Here is a 26370-nt window from a genome sequence, read left to right as displayed (position 1 = left end):
ACTAAAAAAAACTGCTTTGATGAAATATGTTCTCACAAACACGTTACTTGGTACCTAAAGGTAGAATCTTTGCAGTACAATTTTCGAAAAGTAGAAAACTGTCAAAAAGGCGAGAAGCCAAAGAGTTGTCTTCTGTGAGAAGGTTGCCTGAGCTGGGAATGAGCTGGTGTCACAAAAGTCAATGTGGTGATAGATCTTTGGGCTTTGTTATGTCTAAATGCAGAAACTAAGATATAATGTAATATAAAGAAGTGTTCAGAAATGTTCAGAAGTATTCAAAAGTGTTCAGAAGAGTTTTAATGTATGTTAAAGGCTCTTAATTTATTTAGACATCTTCAGCTCTTGGGTCAGCTTTAGAAAAAAAAAGTGTTCAAATGATTTTTGCATAAAGCAGTGGAAATATTAGTTAGTGTCAAATGAAAAGAGAACTAAAACATTATGTGTAAAAGTACTCATTCTGAATATGAAAAGTTATTTAAGGTAAGTCTTTTCCTTAATATTTTATGAATACATTTAATCTATTTTTTGGTTTTTTTCATATAAGATTTGTTAGTTGAATAAAAAAGTTAAAGGAAAAATTGATTTTGTTTGTTTTATCTCAAGGGGTCTTTACGTATTTATTTCGCGTTATTGCGTTGCTTAAGGGGTTGCGAAAACAAACGTTTGCGGAGATGTTGTAAGAAAAACAAAAGACGATGCTCGCGAAGGGGGATATTTTCAGCGTCCCCACAAACTGTCTGCCAATTACCGGCTGCGTCAGTAATCCTTTTGGCGTGCCGGCGCACTTTAATTAGATTTTTAAAAGTTTCTATCTTTCTTCTTCACCCTCCGCTTCGTCGCATTTAACCCCATTAATGCGATTGTTTCCACGTTTGGTGGATTCATAATAAACGTCTTGTCATGAGAAAGATTGTTTTTCTTTAATTGATTTTACTTTTTTTTTGAACATTTTTGATTTTGTAAAATTAATAAATCCCAATTCAAATCTAATCATTGTAGCTACAACAAAAGACGTCCATTTTCCCAATTAGTATTGTTCATTGAAAATCCTATTCAACCACTCGCCAACATGTACCATTCAACTCAATATGATTCAAAAAACCCCCGTTGGATCGAACATTTCCTCGTCGTCTAGCGCCCTCCATCGGCGCACCACTCAAATCGATCGGGTTCCTGTTCGCTCTCTCTCGCCCAAAAAAAATAAAAAAAAAGGAAAAAGCAGGAGCACTCCCTCCTGCATCCTCCGTCTCTTTCCGCCACGAAGCCCTACACTCTGTACAATAATAATATGGTGGAGGTGCACCTCAGTCTACGTCCCACTTTGGTCGGTTTCGGTCGCGTTGCCGTCGTCGTCGCAAGGCAGTCGTCCTGCGGAGTGCCACGATGCCGGACCGACGGTTCCTGCTGCTCCCGGTATTCCTTCGCCTTCTATTTATCGTCGGCGGTTTGCAACTTCCGGATACATCAGGCATCGATGGACAGCTAACTGTCAATCATGCCGTTGATCAGTTTTTTTCCTTATGGCTGGTTTTTAATTCAGAGGCGGTCAACGTGTCCGGTAAGCATAATTATTTTCCTTTTGGTTGTTGTTGTTTGATAAATTTAAAAGAACGGCGATTGCGTCGCGACGCTTTATCGAATAGATAAAGTTCAATTGGATAATGGGGGCCACGGGGGGGAACTCAAACGGGAAAAGTAACAACATCCGTGACCTTGCTCTTCCGTGTTTGAGATGAGATTTTTTGATTTGTTATTTATTTTTTTGATATCATTTTTTATATATTATAAATAATTAATGAAAGTTACAAGAAAACCGTTTCATAACGTTTCAGTAATTTACATTTAGTTGGAAAAACTTTTTTTAATAAAATTTTCCTTGGAAAAATTATTCATAAAAAAAATTATAAATTATTCGAATCTTACTTTTTTAGCTCACCTCATTAATTTAATTATTCTAATTAGTCACTATTTTAATGATTCACCTACACTTTTTTTAACCTTGTTTATGAACACTTTATGTTTTTATTTCCAACTTTCATTACGATTAAGATGTTTTTAATAAGACCGTATTAAAAAATCCTTCAGATAAACATCTAGATATAATCTCAGTATTATTTCGAGGGCAACAACTTCATTTACATCCTCCGAAAACCAACCGAAGATTTACACGACCATTTACGAAGCAACGGGCAATAACTTTGTCCTCGCTTTAACTTAATGCCTCCTGGGGTAGATTTAACGCTTATACGAACACAATTCCTACAAAGTCAAATTCTACGATATAGGAGGATGTAGGGGATACCGGAAGTCCGTCCATACAATGCTTTAGTAGTATAACAACAGTATGCATATTTAAGATGAGTCAAATATATTTAAACGATTTCTGAAAATGTTTCTGATCCTGATTATGCCTGATGATCTAAAATATGATCCTGGAATACATCACATATTAGATCCCATCAGATTCTTCATATTTACCATAAGCTGGAAGAAGAAACACGATTTACAAAGTATTCCAGGTAGATCCTAAGATAAAAAGTTGTTTTTCACATACAATATGTTATGTGATTGGAAATATCTCTTTTTAGACTAGATAAAGTTCATTGTTAGACATTATTGCAAAGAAAGTTTCTACTATGAATAACATTCTTTATCTTAGGTTACTGAGAGTACCCTTCATTGAAGGTAGTGCTATTAACCTCAAAACAAAGGTCAAATACCTATGGATAAAACTCCTTGGAAGAACTGGGGTCTTAAACGACGATTGGCTCATTGAGCTTATGTGGAGTAGCAGGCAATCCGGAGTAGGTACTAAATAGCCGCATTAAGTTGCTCTTAAGTTCGGACACAACCATCTTTCAAGCTGAAATTCTTGTCATAAACTGCTGCACTGTTTTGAACCTTGAAAAGGGGCAGAAAGGAGCATCGATAAACATCTTTATGGACTTACGAAAGACGAAACGACTCCACGCAAAAGAAAACCAAAGAGGTTTTCTGCCTTACCAACATGTCCGATGGTGTGTCGATGCTACATGTCCTTACAATAGCATCTATTCAACATTGGACAAGCTGAGGATCAAACTTGTCATATTTTGTGTATTCACACAAAATTTTCGGAAAGGTTTGACTGATACTTACTGACATAAAAGAACAAGACTTTATAGCAATACTAAGGTTAATCAAGGAGCTGGATTTGTCCTAAATCTTTGAAGGGCTTAAGTTACAATAGATATGATAGATTTTTGATAATCTTTGTGTCCCTGATGATCTAAAATATGATCTTGAAATACATCATATATTAGATCCCATCTCATTCATCAGATTCTTCATGTTTACCATAAGCTGGAAGAAGAAACACGATTTACAAAGTATTCCAGGTAGATCCTAAGATAAAAAGTTGTTTTTCATATACAATATGTTATGTAATTGGAAATATTTCTTGTCATTCAAGTTTGGATAAAGTTTATTGTTAAACATTTTTGCAAAGAAAGTTTCTACTGCGAAGATAAATGTTTAGAGAGAAGTTCTTATAGAAATAAGTCGTTCAGATGACAGATTGCTGTCATTGAAAACTCACCAAATATGAGAAAACGTGTAACATTCTTCATCTTTATGCCATCATGTTAGAATTAAGTTTTATCAAGGTGGAATCACCTAAATGTGTAGCAAGAATTCCAAAAAACAGTTGATACCGACTTGCGCTACCAAGTCAGTGAAATCCAACACTTTAATAAGTATTGTCAACCATCTTGTCAGCCAGTTCATCGCTCATCGCATCCGCCTATAATTGCGCGTTTATTAAGTTTTTGATTTCCTTACTGTTTTTTAATCACGAACAAATGTTCAATAATAATACCATGGCTTTAGTTCAAATTGTGACGTGTTCCTGAAGATGACTCTAAGTTGAGTCGAAACCGGTAGAACGAAAATATAATACACTATCCATTAAAAAGTGCAATTCTTTATTTTATTTTAATACGAATAATGGAAACAAATAATAATTACACCAAAAAAAACTTTAATAAGTGATGCTTAACGTAGTTCTATATTGATCCGATGTTCCAAAAAAGTAGTATTTATGCAGGAACAGTCTAAATGTCTTTATTCAATCTAAGATAATTGAAATAACTGAATAAGTCAACAACTTAAAGTGACCAAGATGTAATAAGCGTTTTATTGTTTTTTTATCCTCTCCACACAGCCTACACCACTTCTCCATAACGTCCGCCCAGTACCTATGCCCCCTCTCCTCATTACCACAGAGGAATCTGGCCACCAATCTCTTCCCTTCATCATCCCCCTCCATCAACAAATACTTTGGCAGCTCCTTTGTCACTATCTCCCTATACCTTTCATTGTATCTCTCTTCTCGTATCTGTGACCTTCTTTCCTGCCTCAGTATATCCATGTTCCTATCTCTCAGTTCTCTCCACATTTCATCTTTTTCCACTCTTCTATTTCACTCTTCTATAATATTCTTCCCTGTCTCTTTCCCCAAAGATCAGCCTCCTCTCCTTAATTTCCCCTCCAGCACTCTACCAGGATCCTTTAATGCAGTTTTACTTCTATCATTTCCTCATACTTCACTGCTCTTCTCCCTTCCTCCACCTTTACTGCATCCACCTTAACCTCCTCCCTTACTATATACCCTGGAATTTCCCTTGCCAATCCTAGTACCAATCTCTCATATCGTGTTTGTATATCCTCCAGCAAACCTTGTTCTCTCCATTCCCATACTTCTGCGCTGTACATCATTGTATTCCTTACCAAGCCATCAAACATAACCTTTTTTTTCCCACCTCCTTCCCAATAGTTCTTTCCCCCCAAACCTGTCCCATCACTCTGTTCGCTCTTTATCCCAGGTACGTGTACTCTTTCACTTGCTCTATCTCTCTCCCCTGCCACCTCCATTCCTCTTTCTTTCTTCTCCCTCCTTTGCAGAACTTTATTATCTTTGTTTTCTAAACGTTTACCTCCAACCCCTTCGCCTTAAAATATCTTTCCAGGGACCTCATCATCTCCTTCATCTCCACTGCCTCTCTAACCACTACCACCAAATCGTCAAATCGTTCCTGCTATCAGCACCCCACCCATTTGCCCCTTCGCAAGTCTCTTTTCCAAGTCCGCCGTATATATTGCAAATAGTGCGGGACTAATGGGGCACCCCTGTCTCAATCCCTTTGTTATCCAGAATACTCTTCCCCCACTCTATCCATACAGCTTTCCCCCCTTCTTGTTCAACTCCCTATCTACCAGTTGTTTCGGAATGTATATATTGTCAATTGCCCCTCTTCCCTTCCTGAATCCCGCCTGCCCATCCGGCAACAATTCCCCCCTCTCCATTTGCTCTTTCAACCTTCCCAGCAGTATCTTTGCATAAATTTTGAAAGTTGTGTCCAACAGGGTGATCCTTCTATAATTGCTCACCACCCTTTTACTCCCCTTGTTATACAGTGGGGATATTATCCTCATCCTCCATCTGTCCGGAAACCTCTCCCCCATCCATACGTCGTTTATTACCTTCCATAGCTTCCTCTTCACTGTCTCCTTCGCCTCCAACCTTGCCTTATTCTGGTATCGTTTGATGATAGACATCATTTTTGAGTTAGAGTTTGAGTTCAACAATTTCCCCAAACCTTTCCAAGATTTCATTAAAATGGAATAATCGATATTCAAGTCTTGAAATTCGAGTTGAAATGCGATTTATTTCACTTCATAAACAATTTGTTAAAAGCACAAAATGATTCTGCCCCTTCTATCCATTAATGTTTATCTTCGCCCGCTTATGCAGCAAAAGTGTTGTTATGATAACCCAAATCGTCTATCCAATCTGTATGGAGATTCGCCGGATTTAATATTGCTTTATCGACCTTGATGAAATTTGAAGGAAGTGGAGAATGAAATTATATTTAATAACAAGAACGAACGTTTTCACTAAAATTCGTTGGCTAAATGTTATTAACTGAAGTGAATATTTTCTATGTAAAGCAAGTTAATGGAAATTTTATTTTTTCATGTTTATCATGATTATAAAGGCACATACAAACTTTTAAACATATACATATAATTTAGTTATGTATATGAAAAAGATGCTATATGTGTTCTGGTTAATTTTTTTTGCTATCGAACATTTCTATTAAAAAATCTGTTATTTTGGGTTAAATCAGAAAACAGTACCAACTCTTACTGTGAACAAAGATAACAAATCATACAACACTCAATTCAACTTTGAAAGAACTAAACCATAATTGAAAAAATTCCATCTATCATGCAATCATTAAGTGATTTCACCCATCTTTTTGAAAAGTATTTCCACCTAGATTTCACCAACGTAAGGTTCTGTGCTGTTAGGTATTCCCTAAACTTATTGTATATTTTAATGGAATGGTAAGAGTAATGTCTTTGACCTACAGTCTTATTTACGGGCGGTATAACAGCACGATTCTGGGATGCAATCCGAGTAGAGTAACCATGTGAGACAGTCGCCAAACTGTGTATAACTGTTTAATAGTAAATAAGTCACACTCAGCAAACATGCCAAAATGAGCCCCATGCCAAAATGCCATACTGCAGGATTGATTGTATAATTCCAAAGTAAAATATCTTAATAGTTTTGAAATCGCATACATGACGTAATCTTTTGAACGTCGAATCTTGTCAACCATCCTTGCAATATGAGCATTCCATCTCAAATGATTGTCAATTAATATACCTAAATAAGTAGCAATTTACACAGATGTAATCCTTTTACAATTGCAATCGTCCACACAACAATCATTTTCATGAATTGGAAAGCTAGAAAAGCTATTAGTGGTATCCTTTCTGATGGTGTACCTCATAAAATATGACTTGCTATCATTTAAAATAAGTTTATTGCTATTTAGCCAGTTATTTATTAATCTCAAATGTGCTAAAGATGTTTTAGTTCTTTTGACAACACCAATGGGGTATTAGCAAGGGATGGCATTCTAGGCTTCCTCAAAAAATATACCATCTATTCAACATTGGACAAGCTGAGGGTCAAACTTGTCATATTTTGTGTATTCACACAAAATTTTTGGAAAGGTTCCCCTGACACCTACTGAAATAAAGGAACAAGACTTTATAGCAATACTAAGGTTCATCAAGGAGCAGGATTTGTTCTAAATCTTTGAAGGGCTTAAGTTGTAATAAATGTCATAGATTTTTGATAATCTTTGTGTCCCTGATGATCTAAAATATGATCCTGGAATACAGGTCCAGGTCATTTGTCCGAGTCTTGTGGACCATCCTTGCAATATGAGCATTCCATCTCAAATGATTGTCAATCAATACACCCAAATAAGTAGCAACTTGCACAGATGTAATCCTTTTACAATTGCAATCGCCCACACAACAATCATTTTCATGAATTGGAAAGCTAGAAAAGCTAGTAGTGGTATCCTTTCTGATGGTGTACCTCATAAAATATGACTTGCTATCATTTAAAATAAGTTTACTGCTATTTAGCCAGTTATTTATTAATCTCAAATCTGCTAAAGATATTTGAGTTCTTTTGACAACACCAATGGAGTATTAGCAAGGGATGGCATTCTAGGCTTGCCAAATTTCATAAAAAAAATACCATCTATTTAAGATTGGACAAGCTGAGGATCAAACTTGTCACATTTTGTGTATTCACACTAAATTTTCGGAAAACTTTGCCTGACACTTACTGACATAAAAGAACAAGACTTTATAGCAATACTAAGGTTCATCAAGGAGCAGGATTTGTCCTAAATCTTTGAAGGGCTTAAGTTGCAATAGATGTCATAGATTTTTGATAATCTTTGTGTCCCTGATGATCTAAAATATGATCCTGGAATACAGGTCCAGGTCATTTGCCCTAAATCTTTGGAGGGATTAAGTTACAATAGATGTCAAAGGTCGCGGTGATGAGAACAAAGAACTAATTTTTCCATCACATAGAATAACTTTGTTTAAATTTGTATCAATTATGAACAGTTTTGTGATTCAACATTTTTTTATAGATTCCTTTTAGAACAGTCTGTATGTATAGTGGATGTGCAAATGTCCTTTTCGAATGCGTGCGAACGTATGTACGGAAACGCCCCCCTGAGGGCTGTTTAAATTTAACCGCAAGTTATATTTAGACCGATGACATTGATTAACGATTGGACGAACTTGTAATGCCCATGAGTTGAGGTCGTTATTTAGGCTGAAGATTAATGAGCGTGTGGATTTGTGTCGTTCACCATGACGGTTCTAACTGGGGGGATTGTTGTTATGAGAATTTCCATCACCTTTCTTCTTTTGAAATAAATAAATCATTCATTTTGACCTCCACATTAAAATTGTGCTTAAAATCTGTTATAAAAAAAATGTAATTCTTCTTAGTGAAGCAAAGATTTAGATTCGTTATTCAAATGTAAAATGTGATTCTGAAAATAAGGTGCGCCAGACGTTCCATCATCGATAAAATCACGGGAATTCCACCAAGCTACCTACCAACGTACCAACGTAAGTTGATCTCACCATCTCGCGAATGCATCTCTCCTCCAATTCTCCACTTCCTTTTCCAATAAAGATTAAAAGGAGAACGGCTACGTTCTCCACTCTGAAAGCAAAGTTTCCAACTCGGACCTGGAAGTGGGAGGAATCCGTGATATGCTCTTTTAGGTCGATATTGAGTTCGAGAACCTCCACCAGAACCATCTCGTTGGAATATTTTCAAAAAAAAAATTATCTTGATGAGATTAGGCCACTTCAACAAAACTGTTCTTCTTATTCTTCATAATATTGCCGGACGTCGTCGTAGTCGTTGCCGTTCATGAAGGGGAACAGCAGGAGTTCCAAAGCCAGAGCCGGAAGGAGAGATTTACTGGCTAACTTCGTGACATAACTGGCTGTGCAAGTGCGGAATTTATATTGCATTTGATACCATGTCGGAAACGTTGCAGGCACCGGGGGAGACTCGGAGATAGCGAAACAATGGTTGCCCCCCTCTATGGACGTGACCCCCCTCGAGCTGAATGTTTATAGTTCTTGGCAGAAACTAATAAGGAAAACGATTTAAACAGTTTCAAAACTTCCATGTTTTTCCTAAACGATTTTTAATTTTAATTGAAAAGTGCTTTCACGACATATTCAAAATTAACGCAATAGAAAGCGATTGTTACTTAATTGAAGAACTCAAATTACGTCTGACACGCACGCAAATCGACGACAACGACGACGACGTGAAGAGCATGTAATTGAATTATAAACGATGAGTCACAATTTCTCGATTACATCATCGATTCATTTCTTTATTTTGCATCTACGTATTTTAGTTGTTTGTGGTTTGATTAAAACTTTCATAACCCATAAACATAGTTTTTGGGATACTTTTGTTACGCAAGAATGTGTTCATAGCGGTTTGTGTTGGAATGTTAACTAACCAAGAATTTAATTGATAACAGATTTTTCTTTTTCTTTTTGGTTTCGTGCTATCGAAATACCGAAACGGTATTTCCTGTTAGTAATAGAAGTTTATTGATGTTTGTGTCATGACTTCAAGGAAAATCGAAACTCTTTTAATTTGTTTTTTTTTTTTAACGGTAAATTATTTAACAATACAAATTCCTCAATATCATCATACAAAGAACCTCATGTTTACAGTAATGAAGTATCTATATACCGCTTGATGTCGATCATGCCCCGAAATATAGCAGTTTCCAATCTGCGTCAGATAACCGCCGCCTCATCGTCGAAACCTCATCAAGGCCTCCGATCTCGTGACTTCTTTTTAGCTGATCCAATCGGACTTTATTACATGAGCCTCTCTCGGACCGGTGAATCGAAGAGGAGGTGAATCGAACCGAAGAGGATCCTGTTATTGACTCGAGCTCCCCATCTCTCTAAAATGAATGTCGCTAATTTAACCGAAGCGGTTTCTGACACTTTATTATCCGCGCTGAGCGGTTTAATTTATGAAACTTTCCTTCTACCTTGTCCTCTCGTAGATGACGAGAGAAATGCGTTCTCCTACGTTTTACGACAGTCTTTTACGTGATGTACGCTTTATTTTTCTCCTAAGGGAGGTTTTTCATATCAAAATATCTTTTTAGGAAAAACCCTAAATAATAGTTACTTATATTACAAGTGTGGAGAATTGCATCTTAGTCGTGTAATCACACGAGTACTGTAATTATGTATTACGAGTATGTAATTATTAACATTTATAAGAATATTTTGAAATTATTGTTGACGATTTTGAATTAATGTCAGTTACAATAACACGTTTACTCATCTGGAATAAGTGTTTTGAAATGTAAAAACATAACAATTACAGTACTCCCTCTATTTCAAATTATGGTATACATTTCTCTTTACAATTTGTCTCAAATTATGGTATATAAAACTGTGGAAACTGCTTGATTGTTTTTGTAAAATTAGTAATTCAATTTGTAACTTAATTTAAACATACTTTAATGAAAATTTTACACATTTAAACACAATTCAGCTGGTTCAATGTAAACGCTCTTCACGGCGAAACTTTTCTTTATTCATGAATTTTCATATCTTTCTCGATATCTATGCGTCTGAGAGCAATTTTATTAAGAATTGCTATCTACTTAACTATTGATATCTATGGTAGCATTGGTTATGAATTATAATATCTTGATTCACTATCACCTTTAATTTTCTACTTATAACAAAATTTAACGCAGATGATTGTCAATTTTGATATTTTGAGAATTCATGGCTTGAACCTAAGAAATGATGATATCTATGGTGGCATGGACTATGGATTATGTTATCTTGATTCATTATCATTAATTTTTATGGGAAACGTTTTTCTCTATCACCTTTAATTTTCTGCTTATAACAGAATTTAACGCAGATGATTATCAATTTTGATATTTTGGGAATTCATGGCTTGAACCTAAGAAATGGTAATATCTATGATGGCATTGACTATAGATTACGTTATCTTGATTAATTATCATTAATTTTTATGAGAAACGTTTTTCTCTATCACCTTTAGTTTTCAACTTATAATAGAATTTAACGCAGATGATTGTCAATTTTGATATTTTGGGAATTCCTGGCTTGAACCTAAGAAATGGTGATATCTATGGTGGCATTGACTATGGATTATGTTATCTTGACTCATTATCATTAATCTTTATGGGAAACGTTTTTCTCAATCACCTTTAATTTTCTTCTTATAACAGAATTAACATAGATCATTGTCAATTTTGATATTTTGAGAATTCCTGGCTTGAACCTAAGAAATGGTAATATCTATGGTGGCATTGACTATGGATTATGTTATCTTGATTCATTATTATTAATTTTTATGGGAAACGTTTTTCTCCATCACCTTTAATTTTCTAATTATAACAGAACTTAACGTATATGATTGTCAATTTTGATATTTTGGGAATTCCTGGCTTGAACCTAAGAAATGGTGATGTCTATGGTGGCATTGACTATAGATTATGTTATCTTGATTAATTATCATTAATTTTTATGAGAAACGTTTTTCTCTATCATCTTTAGTTTTCAACTTATAACAGAATTTAACGCAGATGATTGTCAATTTTGATATTTTGAGAATTCCTAAGAAATTGTGATATCTATGGTGGCATTGACTATAGATTATGTTATCTTGACTCATTATCATTAATTTTTATGGGAAACGTTTTTCTCTATTACCTTTATTTTTTGAATTATAACAAAATTTAACGCAGATGATTCTCAATTTTGATATTTTGAGAATTCCTGGCTTCAATCTAAGAAATGATGATATCTATGGTGGCATTGACTATAGATTATGTTGTATTGATTAATTATTATTAATTTTTATGAGAAACGTTTTTCTCTATCACCTTTAGTTTTCAACTTATAACAGAATTTAATGCAGATGATTGTCAATTTTGATATTTTGAGAATTCCTGGCTTGAACCTAAGAAATGATGATATCTATGGTGGCATTGACTATAGATTATGTTGTATTGATTAATTATTATTAATTTTTATGAGAAACGTTTTTCTCTATCACCTTTAGTTTTCAACTTATAACAGAATTTAATGCAGATGATTGTCAATTTTGATATTTTGAGAATTCCTGGCTTGAACCTAAGAAATGATTATATCTATGGTGGCATTGACTATGGATTATGTTATCTTGATTCATTACTATTAATTTTTATGGGAAACGTTTTTCTCTATCACCTTTAATTTTCTAGTTATAACAGAATTTAACGCAGATAATTGTCAATTTTGATATTTTGAGAATTCCTGGCTTGAACCTAAGAAATGGTGATATCTATCGTGGCATTGACTATGGATTATGTTATCTTGACTCATTATCATTAATTTTTATGGGAAACGTTATTCTCTATCACCTTTAATTTTCTAATTATAACAGAATTTAACGCAGATGATTGTCAATTTTGATATTTTGAGAATTCCTGGGTTGAACCTAAGAAATGATGATATCTATGGTGGTATTGACTATGGATTATGTTATCTTGACTCATTATCATTCATTTTTATGGGAAACGTTTTTCTCTATCACCTTTAAGTTTCTACTTATAACAGAATTTAACGTAAATGATTGTCAATTTTAATATTTGGAGAATTCCTAGCTTCAATCTAAGAAACGATGATATCTATGGTGGCATTGACTATGGATTATGTTGTCTTGATTCATTATCATTAATTTTTATGGGAAACATTTTTTTCTATCACCTTTAGTTTTCTACTTATAACAGAATTTAATGCAGATGATTGTCAATTTTGATATTTTTAGAATTCCTGGCTTGAACCTAAGAAATGGTGATATCTATGGTGGCATTGGCTATAGATTATGTTATCTTGACTCATTATCATTCATTTTTATGGGAAACGTTATTCTCTATCACCTTTAATTTTCTACTTATAACAGAATTTAACGCAGATGATTGTCAATTTTGATATTTTGAGAATTCCTGGCTTCAATCAAAGAAATGATGATATCTATGGTGGCATTGGCTATGGATTATGTTATCTTGATTCATTATCATTAATCTTTATGGGAAACGTTTTTCTCTATCACCTTTAATTTTCTAATTATAACAGAATTTAACGTAGATGATTGCCAATTTTGATATTTTGAGAATTCCTGGCTTGACCTAAGAAATGATGATATCTATGGTGGCATTGACTATGGATTATGTTATCTTGATTCATTATCATTAATTTTTATGGGAAACGTTTTTCTGTATCATCTTTAATTTTCTACTTATAACAGAATTTAACGCAGATGATTGTCAGTTTTGATATTTTGAGAATTCCTGGTTTCAATCTAAGAAATGATGATATCTATGGTGGCATTGACTATGGATTATGTTATCTTGACTCATTATCATTAATTTTTATGGGAAACGTTTTTCTCTATCACCTTTAATTTTCTACTTATAACAGAATTTAACGCAGCTGATTGTCAATTTTGATATTTTGAGAATTCCTGGCTTGAACCTAAAAAATGATGATATCTATGGTGGCATTGACTATGGATTATGTTATCTTAATTCATTATCATTAATTTTTATGGGAAACGTTTTTCTCCATCACCTTTAATTTTCTAATTATAACAGAATTTAACGCAGATGATTGTCAATTTTGAGAATTCCTGGCTTCAACCTAAGAAATGGTGATATCTATGGTGGCATTGACTATGGATTATGTTATCTTGATTCATTATCATTAATTTTTATGGGAAACGTTTTTCTCTGTCACCTTTAATTTTCTACTTATAACAAAATTTAGCGCAGATGATTGTCAATTTTGATATTTTGAGAATTCCTGGCGTCAGCCTAAGAAATAATGATATCTATGGTGGCATTGACTATGGATTATGTTATCTTAATTCATTATCATTGATTTTTATGGGAAACGTTTTTCTCTATCACCTTTAATTTTCTAATTATAACAGAATTTAACGCAGATGATTGCCAATTTTGATATTTTGACAATTCCTGGCTTGAACCTAAGAAATGGTGATTTCTATGGTAGCATTGACTATAGATTACACAGTACAACATTTTTCAGGTGATTGATTCGGGACTCAATTCTGATAATTGTTTATGAAAGTAGCGTCAAAAAGAAGAACTTCTGCATCATTCGTATGGTCATGGTACATCAAATAATAATTTAAAAATTAATTTGAAGTTAGTAAGTATCGTATAGGGGAATTTGTCACGTTTTAGGCTCTTTTGTTTGTCATAACTGGAGAACCACTAGTCCGAATAAGCTGAAACAAATTTAAAAAAATTAAGAATTACAATTCCTTTAATCTGTTCATACAACGTTTCGCTACATAAGCAACAGTTTCGCAGTTATAAATAAATGTATGAAGAAAAAAACTATTTTTTGCCTAAAAAATTTAAATTTTATATTTTTAATTCATAAAAAATCCAAAACCTTAAAAAGGAACAGTTTCGCAGTTATAAATAAATGTATGAAGATTTTTATATGTTATGTATATGTTATATGAAACAAAATTTAGAACATTTTCAATTAGTGTCACTATCCATCCTCGTTGAAGTTGACGCTTGTGGTTCTGATGACCTTATTTTCTTAGTAGGTTGTTCATATTCATGTTCTGAGTCTGCATCATCATCCGAGTTACACATAAGATTCAAGGGCATGTTTTGTTCAGTGTGTCCACAAATTTCAGTGTCATCTTCATCTTCGGTGCGTTCATCTTCAAACTGCACAATTTTAGAACTCTACCAACAAACCTCCGCAAGTATTTGATGTACCATGACCATACGAATGATGCAGAAGTTCTTCTTTTTGGGGCTACTTTCATAAACAATTATCAGAATTGAGTCCCGAAATCATGTGTTGTACTGTGTTATGTTATCTTGACTCATTATCTTTCATTTTTATGGGAAACGTTATTCTCTATCACCTTTAATTTTCTACTTATAACAGAATTTAACGCAGATGATTGTCAATTTTGATATTTTGAGAATTCCTGGCTTGAACCTAAGAAATGATGATATCTATGGTGGCATTGACGATGGATTATGTTATCTTGATTCTTTATCATTAATTTTTATGGAAAGCGTTTTTCTCTATCACTTTCCGTTTTTTAATCATAACAGAATTTAATGTCAATTTTGATATTGTGGGATTTCCTGGCTTTGGCATAAGAAATTGAGATAAATATGGTGGTATTGCTTATGAATTATATTATCTTGATCCATTATCATAAATTTGGAACCAATCAATTTGAATCTAATGCCTGGTACAACGTTATCGATAATCGTTATCGATAACTTTCCTTATTCCATAAATTTTAGGGAAATGCATACTATAATGTGGGACAGAGGGATTGTTTTTCTTTAAATAGGTAGCACTTGTTCTTTTGTATTGTTACTCGTTTCAATAAATTAAGTCTGTTCTGATTGGGTTAAAAATGCGTTACGTAATGAAACTAGTGCGGTAATGAACTTCATTACGTAACTCAAATGAGTGTGGTAATAATGACTTATCCAAGCAGTCATAGATAAACTTATTTATACATTTCAAACTTAATTAAGTAATAAATTTACTCGCTACAAATGAAGTGTTAAGGAGCCTCCTTGAGAAAATTTAATTACTACCAACAGAGGTAGGAAAAAGAAAAGGGGGAACAGAAAGCGATTTTATTAAGGATCCAAATTAAGGGTACCCCTGTTTTATCGTCGAAAAGAGCCTCACCGTGGTTACAAACTCTTTCGAAATCTCGCGGTGCGCAACAAATATTTACGAAGAACCGACGAAAACCGGGAAGTGCGCCGCGTACCTAAAGCAATTATCGCGTTTGCCTAAACGAGAGAGAGCAATTTCGGACGCCGGAAATTGTCGTTCCTGAATTTCGGTCTCTAACCATGTTTTGGCCTAACGCTTTTCAATTAAGAACTTGCACGTACCCGGCTTCTCTACGTGATCGAAATCGTTCGATTCGATAACGTAATTTAATGGTTGTGTACCACGTTTATGAAATATCTCAATTTTTTTTGTTAAATAGGCTATCATCAAAAGTAATTGATTAAATAAGTTAAATGGTTTTGCAGTTAAGTCTTAATCATACTTCAAAACCTCAAAATTATAAATAGTAGAAATTGTGAGATCTTTAGTACTTTTTTATGATATTTTACAACATTTTTAAAGTACATATAAAACTTTTTTTCGGAACATATAAAGTAGTAGTGATAGTAGTAATAGTTACCAAATAATAATAACCTATTACTTAGTAATAGTAGTATTTAATTTTTGAAATGATCGACAATTTTTTCGAATTTTTAAATTTTCGCCGATTAAGTTTTAAAAATTCGTATAAAATCCATTTCTTGGAATATGAGTTTAAAATTTTCCCAAAGTGTTAATAAGAGTGTCCTCTTACCAACGAACCAACCCATTTTGAAAAATAGCTTTTAGGTTTTGAGAAAACAATATTTGAAGTTTTGATAAAATTTTCGATATTGCAATTTTCATCGATAATTTTCAAAATTCGCTATAAAATTAATTTCTTGAAGGATCCTTGTGGAAATATCACCAATTATTAATTAAAGTATCCTCTTTTTAATGCAACAAGCCGTTTTGAAAAATCGTTTTTAGTTTTTGAGAAATAAATTTTTGAATTGATCGACTATTTTTACGAATTATGCAATTTTCGCCGATTAAGTTTTAAAAATTCGTATAAAATCCATTTCTTGGAATATGAGTTTAAAATTTTCCCGAAGTGTTAATAAGGGTGTCCTCTTTCCAATGAACCAACCCGTTTTGAAAAATAACTTTTAGTTTTTGAGAAAACAATATTTGAAGTTTTGATAAAATTTTCGATGTTGCAATTTTCATCGATAATTTTCAAAATTCGCTATAAAATTAATTTCTTGAAGGATCCTTGTGGAAATATCACCAATTATTAATTAAAGTATCCTCTTTTTAATGCAACAAGTCGTTTTGAAAAATCACTTTTAGTTCTTGAGAAATAAATATTTGAAATGATCGACAATTTTTTCGAATATCGAATTTTCGCCGATTAAGTTTTAAAAATACGTATAAAATCCATTTCTTGGAATATGAGTTTAAAATTTTCCCAAAGTGTTAATAAGAGTGTCCTCTTTCCAATAAACCAACCCGTTTTGAAAAATAACTTTTAGTTTTTGAGAAAACAATATTTGAAGTTTTGATAAAATTTTCGATGTTACAATTTTCATCGATAATTTTCAAAATACGCTATAAAATTCATTTCTTGAAGGATCCTTGTGGAAATATCGCCAATTATAATTATAATTAATAACTATTAATTAAAGTATCCTCTTTTTAGAGTTGCTTCGTTAGTTAAATCAGCATCAAAAAAGTTCATTTGGTTTCTTGGATCTAAATAAGTTGACATATCTAATCAGATTTTTTATTAATTTCATTTTAATTCAAATATCGCAATAATGTGGTAATGTAGGGTATCACTTTAGAAATGGACCAGAAATTATAGCCATTATGGCCGGATAGATATGTCGGATATGTAGCCGAAGGGGATGCCGAATCCGGCTTTTCGCAAAATCACTGTCCATTCCATCATTAATATAAAGAAAGTCCCAGGAGAAACAACTTTTTCCAGTTGCTTATTCTTTTTCTTCTAAAAATTATCACACAAACTGCGATGATATCCTTTTTTAACAAGAAGCCACCCCAACATATCTTCGACTACTAAATATTCTGTAAAAAATAAATTCTCTTCTATTATTTTCTATAAATTTGTGTAAAATGGCGAAATTTAATCTTTATTAAATATCACTGATCCAAAATAAAGTAATTTTGTTAATAATTTAGTTTTAAAAGACGAGATGCAAGTTATTCCACTTCCTATTTGATAAACGTTGGTTTACGTCATAAAGAAGTATCCTTACTTGATTTTATTTTCATTCGTGTTTGGATGAAGCTTCTCCTTGTTACAAATCTTCGGGAAACCTCGCTTAACCTTACAGCAAACGCATTGGAAATTTTTACATGACTAATAGTACTATATTTGTTCTCTAGAAATTTCTAGAGAAGGCCAAGGATCAATTTGGGTTCCAGCTCCATTACAGAGAGAGAGAGAATTACAATACATGTAGTAGATCATTCACGATAATGTGATAATTATCATTATTTGATTAAGTAAGATCAAAATTTAGTGGAAATAAGTATTTAAATTCTTGGATTATGATTATTATAAATTTAGTTTAGACACATTGCTGTTCTTATGGTTAGTTTATGGTCTTTTAGCATTTCATGAACCAAATTAATACTGGACAGCCAAATGTGTATTGTTATATTTCGCCCTGTTCCTAATATGGTGGTACAACCTTTTATGGTTCTGGTGGCATACCAACATACACCCCTAAAGCGCGTGTGTAAAACATCCTCATCACCCATCAGCACCATATTTGTCTAAAATAATTTTGTAGGTATTTTCAATTAGATATACAAGTTACACGGTTTTGGACCTAAGCAAGCAAATGTTATTTCTAAGGTAATTATCAATTGATAAATCAAAAATGAGCAGGGTCGTTTGTATATTTCAGGATCCGTTTCACGTATTAGAGTCCAACAGTAGTCGATAAACCAACACCATTCCTTTCGATTTTGAATGAAGAGTTGTTGAAACGCTTCATATCTTTTTCCTGTACATAGTGTCTTATGTTCCGCAGTCAAGATATTTCCAATCATACAGAGTTGCTTGCATCACGGTTGCAGGCTTGATCATCAGGCGTATTCATCTATAGGCAGTATTTAGTCTTTTTCCAACAATATCTAGTACTCTATCGGCAATATCTAGTATTTTGCAAGTAATATATATTCATCTATAGGCATTATCAAGTCTTTTGCCAGCAGTATTTAGTCTTCTACAAGTAATATATAGTCATCTATCGGCAGTGTTTAGTGCTTTACCAGCAATATCTAGTCTCCTGCAAGTAATATATTGTCATCTACCGGCATTATCTCGTCTTTTTCAGCAATATCTAGTCTTTTACCAGCAGTAGGAAGTCTTCTACAAGCAATATCTAGTGCTCTGCAAGTAGTATACATTCTATAGACAGTATCTCACTCGAGGCGTTTGCTAACAGCGCAGCTTTATATATAGCTGGATTTTTGGCTATGCTAATTTTGTATCTCGTCTAAACTATACTTTCGCGGATCATGTATATGTGAAAAGATTTTTTGATAATTGATAATTTTCTGTCTGATAACAAGCATGATAATAAAAGAGACTTTAAGAATTATAGTCCTATTAATGCTTTTGCAAGATTATCCAAAAAAATTGAAAGGATGATGTGCAACCTAATTACTGATCAGGTTGAGTAAGCTTTTTATAAATCAGTTTGGTTTAAGACCTAGTAAAAGTACTAAAAACCTGATTATAGTTAACATAGCTATTGTAACACTCACGAAAGATGGGGTTTTTGCTTATATCTCATAATATTTTATTGTTCTGTCACATTATCATTTTAATTTTTTGGCAACGTATCGCTGATTAGATACTTATCAAGTGAGATATTATTGGCTGAATTTTGAAATTGTTAATGACTGACAGAAATTGGTTGAGCGAATGAATCATGAATTACAAATGATCTAAAATAAAGAAAAAATGTGCTGCTATTGTTTGGTCTTGGGAGGGGTTCTATTGGGGACGTTGTCAGAATGGTTTATCTAGGTTCAATCGCTAACCATTCCGATTAGAGACTCTTAGGTTATACTGTAGAAATTATCAAAAAAGTTGCAGAACAATTTCATGAATTGGGTTTAGTACCAATCTATTTGCTCTCATCCAATCAGTCATCATCCATTGTACTGTCTTGCACTACAAACGTTGTGTCGTCGGCGTAAAAGCAGGAAGTAACTCCAGTCACACAGTCCGGCATGTCATTTACATATATACAGCGTGTCCCGTATCTTCCGCATCAGAGCATTATACGGTTGTAGGATACATTATTCTGACGCGATCTTTCTAATAAAATTTTTTCGAAATGTTTATAATAACCGCACGGGAACTGTGTAAAGGAACTGTTTTTCGTCCAATCAGCAGATCGCAAATCAGACTCAGGTAATCGGTGCCACCCTCGGCCGGTCCGCTACGCCGATGATAACTCGTTTCCCACGTGTACTCACCAATAGATTCGTCATGGAAAGAGAAATAAACTTTTTCGATGAATCAAAGTCGTCAGTTATTGGTCGTCGTTAAACAGTTCCCGTGCGGTTATTATAAACATTTCGAAAAAATTTTATTAGAAAGATCGCTTCAGAATAATGTATTCTACAACCGTATAATGCTCTGATGCGGAAGATACGGGACACGCTGTATAATAAAAAGTAAGGGGCCAAGGATAGAACCACAGTATATATAACAGACAGTACTCTCACTCAGTGGCGGCACGTTTGATGTGGCGAATTGATTTTCAATGACCTCGAAGCCATTATTCTGGCATAAAACACAACAGGTCCGCATTAAAAATATTTAAAACGTCGAAAATATTAAATTAAAAAAGTTATTCGCAATTAAATTTCTGAACTGATAAAAACATTAGTTATTGAGTTATATATTATATAAGTAATAACGTCATTATTTATAATATTTGATATTTTATTTTAATCTTTACACTTGTCGTTACGGCTCTGCACAAAAACAAACCTCACAGACACACTGGCGATTAGCAAGATTTAAACCAGCGTAATGGCCGCTCGCCTGCGTAATGAGGGCTGCGCATATCTTCCCGCCAAACCGAGTGAGAGTACTGTCTGTTATATATACTGTGATAGAACCTTGAGGGATCCCACAGACGCATTTCTTCATATTGGAAACTTCTCCTTCCCATACACTGATACCTATTGGAGAGGTAAGATTAAATGAGTTTATAGGATGTACCTCTTATTCCATAAAAGTGCAATTTGTTTAGAAGTAGACTGTGATCTACAGTATCGCAAGCTTTACTGAAATCACAGCATATCAATTTGGTTTTTTCAAATTCATCATGTGCCGTTGTTATCTCATTTATGATCCTGATTATTGGATCATTAGCAAGGCAATTGGACGATAATTTTCATATTTACTGTCGTTTCCCTTCTTAAATACCGGAGAGGTCCTAACCATCTTAAGTTTGTCTGGAAAAATTCCCTCTTCTATGCAATATGATTGTCAAAATTGGAGCTATTTCAGCAGTCACCTGTTTAATTATATATGTTGAGCATCCATAGATGTCTTCAATTTTTTTAGACATTTGATAATATCAGCTACCTCAGTATAGATGAATATACTACTTGTAGAACACCAGATATTGCTATATATAGGTACTACTTGCCAAAGACTACTTACTACTGGTAGAAAACTAGATATTGCTGGTAAAAACCTGGATACTACCAATAGATGACTATTTATTAGTAATAGAAGAATAGATACTGCTGGCAAAAAACTGTGCACAGAATCGGAAAACATCGTTTGATTTTTGAAAAGAACAAAAACACCATATATATCACTAGTACTACTAAACTTTAATTTCTGCAAAACACATCAAATTTCAGCTTTCGACACTTAGCCAAATGAGGTAGACGCTTGCCAAAATGGGCATTATGGGTGCGGCCACTAGAGAACCATGTTAAACAACAATATTTACCTTCATTTACAAAAAATTGGCTTAGCATATATACATCGAAATCCTAAAAACTTCCTTTTTAACATCAAATCAATTCCTATTGATAACTTGTCTACGAGCACCAATAAAGGTTATAGCAACCTTAAGTTTTGTTGCAGTAATTCCACTACGATTCAATGTCCTAGCCTTAATTTTCATTACTTTGAGATGATCTGTTTTGTAACGACTGTAGAGTTACGAGCCAAATAACATCCACTTTTAAGATCGCGTACTATTATATTGATGCTATTATTGAGTTTTCCCAATACTTTCTTAGTTAAGTTTTGTCTTAGCAACTTAAATGTGTTTAATAGTAGAATATATTCATTACAGTTAGCTATAAAAATAAACGTTAATTTATTGGATCTTACGTGTTTATGTTTATTTTTTATTACTTTTCATTGGTTGGAACATCCATTTTTAAGCATCTAATCGTATTTATGAGTTCTTGTGATTCGATGTTAAAAAGTTATTCACTACGATGGATATATTTAAGTAAAAAAACTCTAATTGCTTTATCTTTATGGGTTTAGATGGAAATAAAGTAACGGTGGCTCAATATGTGCAGATGACATGAAATACAATTCGTTTATATTATGGTCGTCCAAACTAAAAAAACTAGGTTTTAATTTTATTGCTTTCATGAAATCTTAATATATATTATAGGGATCCTAGTAGAATATAGATGGCGCCTTCTTAAAGTAAAAGAATTGTTATATTTACTCTGTAAAACAACCAAGATTAAAACTATTTTATTTAAGTTATAATTATTGTTTTTGTAGGATTCGTATAAAACTCAAGTGGAAGTTTAATTAACTAATTAAACATCAATTGCCTTGCCTTGACTTGTTATACGGTTCGTAGCTTTACAATTAAAGCTTATACATCATTGCGCAAGAACAATTAATTAAATCTCGGCACACCATCGTCTACGTTAATAAACATAACTCAATCTATGCGTTAAAAGCGCATAACTTTAACGATTTCGTTATAACCGTGTTTTAAATTTAATCTAATTTTAGTTTTTATTTTCCAGATCAACCTTTCACGATATTCGCCGTTCGAAATTCGGTCGAGCTAAAAAAAGAATGTTTACTATCGCAGCCGGATTTAGTAAAGAACCTGTTGCTCGATCATATCGTAATAGGAGAAAAGTTGGATTTAAATAAAACAAATGGAACAGCAATAACGGCAACAACGGCGAGCGGAAAAACTGTTAGGGTAAAGGAAACGGTTTCTAAGGAAGGTGCAAAAGGAAGTTTTGTAGCAAACGATGCGAATGTACTGGAACGAGGTGTCTCGGTTCCAAACGGGCACCTCATCATCCTCGATCGTTATCTCTTTCCTGATGCTACACTGAAAATTGGAAAAAACTGTTCAACGGTTGGGTTAAAAGAACACCAAAATGTTCAACAAACGACTCATACCACGCAAAACGGTTCGTTCATTGATAACGTTATGCAGGTTTTATCGTTATTAAAAAGTGGTGTGAGGGTATTTCAACATTTTCTATCAAGATCAAATGTTTCACGGTTAATCGATGATGGTAAGAACTTTTTTAATTTAAACTAGTATATTTTCAGGATTTTTTTAGATGCTGAATATACGGTTTTTATTCCAACGGACCACGCTTTTCAACGTTGGCATCCAATAGATTGGGGTTTTTATCCTTTCAGTGTACCCGAGTTCACTGAAAGCATCATAGTTAACCATTTTGTTAAGGGTAAACTGAAACAGGATGGGATTAAAAATGGCGAAACCGTTAAAACTTTAGGTGGAAGAGAGGTTACGTTTAAGAAGAATCGTAGGTATTTTTTTTTTAACACCAATCAAAGTTAAAATCAATAACAAAGCAGTGAAATTGAAATTCAAGCTCATTCAACCAAATGTATACACGAGTTTGTATGTTTTTCGTGATTAAAAATTTCTTTGTTCCCTTTTCAATGAAAATAATGAATATGAATACAAAATTTTTTAAGACAAATAATTTTTAGCTTCGCTTTTGGTAAACGGGGCGTCCGTTATAAAAGGTGATACCCCAATTTCAAAAGGCAACATCATGTTTATAGCCGAAGTTTTATTTGTAAGCGAAGCTGTAGTTTCGAGATTACACCAACAGCACCGAGACAAAGAAACACCTCCATTGTTGGCTTTCCCATGGTTTGGCGCCCAGTTTTTATCGCATGCCTTTTTGGCTTTAGAACGAGATAAACGATTCACACACATCACGAGGTTTTTAAATTTAGCAGATTTAGCACCACACGTTTCGGGCACTGGTTACACTTTCTTCGTACCGATGGATTCGGCGTTTGAGGAATTGGGATTAGATAAAATGCCGGATAATTATTTATCGACGGGATCGGGGCTACAAATTTTATTGAATCATTTCGTTAAGGGAAGACTTTATGATAAAGATTTAAAAGATGGAATTTTATTGAAAAGCTTAGGCGATAGAAGTATGGAGATTTCAAGAGATGATGGTTAGAATAAAACTTTTTTTTTCTTATTTTGTATAATCGAATTTTTTTAGGTGTTGTTAAAATAAATAACGCAACAATCATTGAAAGCGAAGTATTCGTTTATAATCTTGGCACAATGTTTTACATCGATAAAGTTCTTTTTGTTGATGGCGAAACTCTCCCTATTCCCTCTTTACCAATTACAACTCCCAAAGGACAAGAATCTGAATTTACCGAAACTACAACGATTCCACCGACTGAAGAAGTTGAAAAAATTCCCGATGAGTTAACCGAAGACGGTGGAATGTTACCGGATGTTTTATACGCCGATGCTACAACAAACGATTTTGAAACGGAAACAACATCTGAAGATATCTCCGAATTGTCATCAACATTTCCGAATATCACGACTTAATAATTAATTGGATTAATTTTATTTAGTTACACTTAATAAAAAAATAAAAAAAAATGTAAAAAAAAAGTTAGAAATGAATTTTTGCGTCCCTTTTTTAAAATGTGGAAAAAAAATGTATTTAGAAGAGAAGTATTTAAATTAAGCTACATTAAACCAATTGTGATACGCGAAATAATAATTTTAGGACTGTCGCTTTAATTATTTTGTTAAAAAAAGTACAATTTATTAACGAAAAATTTAATGAATTGTGTTTTTTTATATTGTATTATTATAAAAGTATTAACGTAAATATTTAAAATACTAATAAATTTAAATAAAATTAAAAAAAAAATTAATTAAACCCGTAGACCAGCAAAAAAAAGGTGTTTGCTAACATATCAATTCGACTAATTATTAATAAATTAATAAAGTAGAGCCAAATTTAATTTCAGTTAAAAAAATATATGTCTAAAATATCTTATTATAATAGATGTGTAATAAAAAATATATGTGCTAATATGACGATATAGCAAAAAAAATCGACTGAAACATTATTACTACATGAATTACAAGAAATTAATGAATTTAATTATTATTATACAATTTAATACTGTAAACGTGTCATAGTTTATATACGATAGATTTTTTAAAATGAATGTGTAAAAAGAGAAAGAAACCGTAGTAATTAGATTGCGACACATTTTTAGAACTTTTAATAATCTACTTAGGTACTTTTATCCCCAAAGTGTCTCTGTATGTCAAAACCAGAAATAAATAAAATTTAAATTTAAAATAGGGCTCATGTCGTGTCTGTATAAAAGGTCAATTGTTATTTTTAGTACAAAAACAGGGATGATGTGTAACGATGTGTTTGTTGTTAATAAACATATTTGAACAAAAAAATCGATTCATTTTTAATTCTTTTAATAACGATGCATCATATCTATGATATATACTATATTATAATTCTGTATTCTTCTGAAATATATCATCAATGTTTCTGATTTCTTCGTGAATGATTGCATAATAACACGAATACTGTCCGTCTAAGAAATGTCTAGAATCTTCTAAAGTTGATAATTCGTATTCATACATCAAATCCAGTTCTTTATATATTTGTTCATAAATCCCGTCCATGAACACACGAACCGTAGACTACATCAGCATAATCGAAATGAGACAACATTACTATCCGTGCAAAAAGTCAAGGCCCCTCACTTTAGAGATCGATATCTTCGCAACCGCTCGATAAAAAAAATTGCGACAAAGTTTGTTGTAATCACTGAACATTTCTACGTAACATATGTTAATTTGAAAATTTTCGGATCTACGATTTTCCTTTTATCGCGAGTTAAATGAAAAAAGTACACGATTTTTTACGGTACCGGCAACTTTGTTAACTTTGCAATTTTTTTTCTTGAAAACTATCGTACGAAAAAATTTAAATTTTGAACAGGTGGTAGCCTGGTGTGTTCTTAATGAGTGCCATATTTTATTTTTTCGATATTCCATACATTTTCGCGGAAAATCGCGGTTTAGTAAGACGCCGTTATGTCGAAAACGGCTGGGTGGATTTCCTCGCTGATTTGACCAAAATATGTCAAATAATGTCGGTTATTGGATTCCCTTGCCAGTTTTTCAAAATTAGAGTTCCCTAATTTTTTAAAAGCGATTTAATGGAATGATAAATTAAAGAGAAACAGACATAAGCTCTGCGGGGTGACGGGGTTTCCGTCCAATCGGAACAGATGGTGCGTCCCAGACAGGACGTCGCGCCTTATTTCTTTATGTAGGTAAGATAAAGGCGCGACGTACTGTCTGGGACAAACCATCTGTTCCGATTGGA

The 26370-nt window shown here is 33.2% G+C and overlaps 1 protein-coding gene across 1 annotated transcript; it reads left to right on the top strand.

Moving 5' to 3' along the window:
• The first annotated feature begins 1311 nt into the window (after nt 1–1311).
• On the top strand, nt 1312–25427 carry LOC111424322 (periostin). Its single transcript, XM_023057822.2, has 5 exons — nt 1312–1558; nt 22708–23217; nt 23266–23475; nt 23666–24151; nt 24202–25427. Exons 1-5 carry the CDS (start codon nt 1384–1386, stop codon nt 24543–24545), a joined length of 1725 nt encoding a protein of 574 aa, XP_022913590.1. The 5' UTR covers nt 1312–1383; the 3' UTR covers nt 24546–25427.
• Nucleotides 25428–26370: the final 943 nt, after the last annotated feature.

Source organism: Onthophagus taurus, chromosome 6 (genome assembly GCF_036711975.1).
Source record: "Onthophagus taurus isolate NC chromosome 6, IU_Otau_3.0, whole genome shotgun sequence".
NCBI lineage: Eukaryota > Metazoa > Arthropoda > Insecta > Coleoptera > Scarabaeidae > Onthophagus > Onthophagus taurus.
The sequence above is the reverse complement of the archived record's forward strand: the minus strand, read 5'-3'. Positions and strand labels throughout refer to the sequence as shown.

Excerpts from the sequence above, each read along its gene's own strand:
- LOC111424322 (XM_023057822.2), top strand. The coding sequence starts at position 1,384 with ATGCCGGACCGACGGTTCCTGCTGCTCCCGGTATTCCTTCGCCTTCTA. Across the intron at positions 23,218-23,265 it reads TTCACGGTTAATCGATGATG|ATGCTGAATATACGGTTTTT; the intron begins GTAAGAACTTTT and ends GGATTTTTTTAG. Across the intron at positions 23,476-23,665 it reads GGTTACGTTTAAGAAGAATC|CTTCGCTTTTGGTAAACGGG; the intron begins GTAGGTATTTTT and ends AATAATTTTTAG.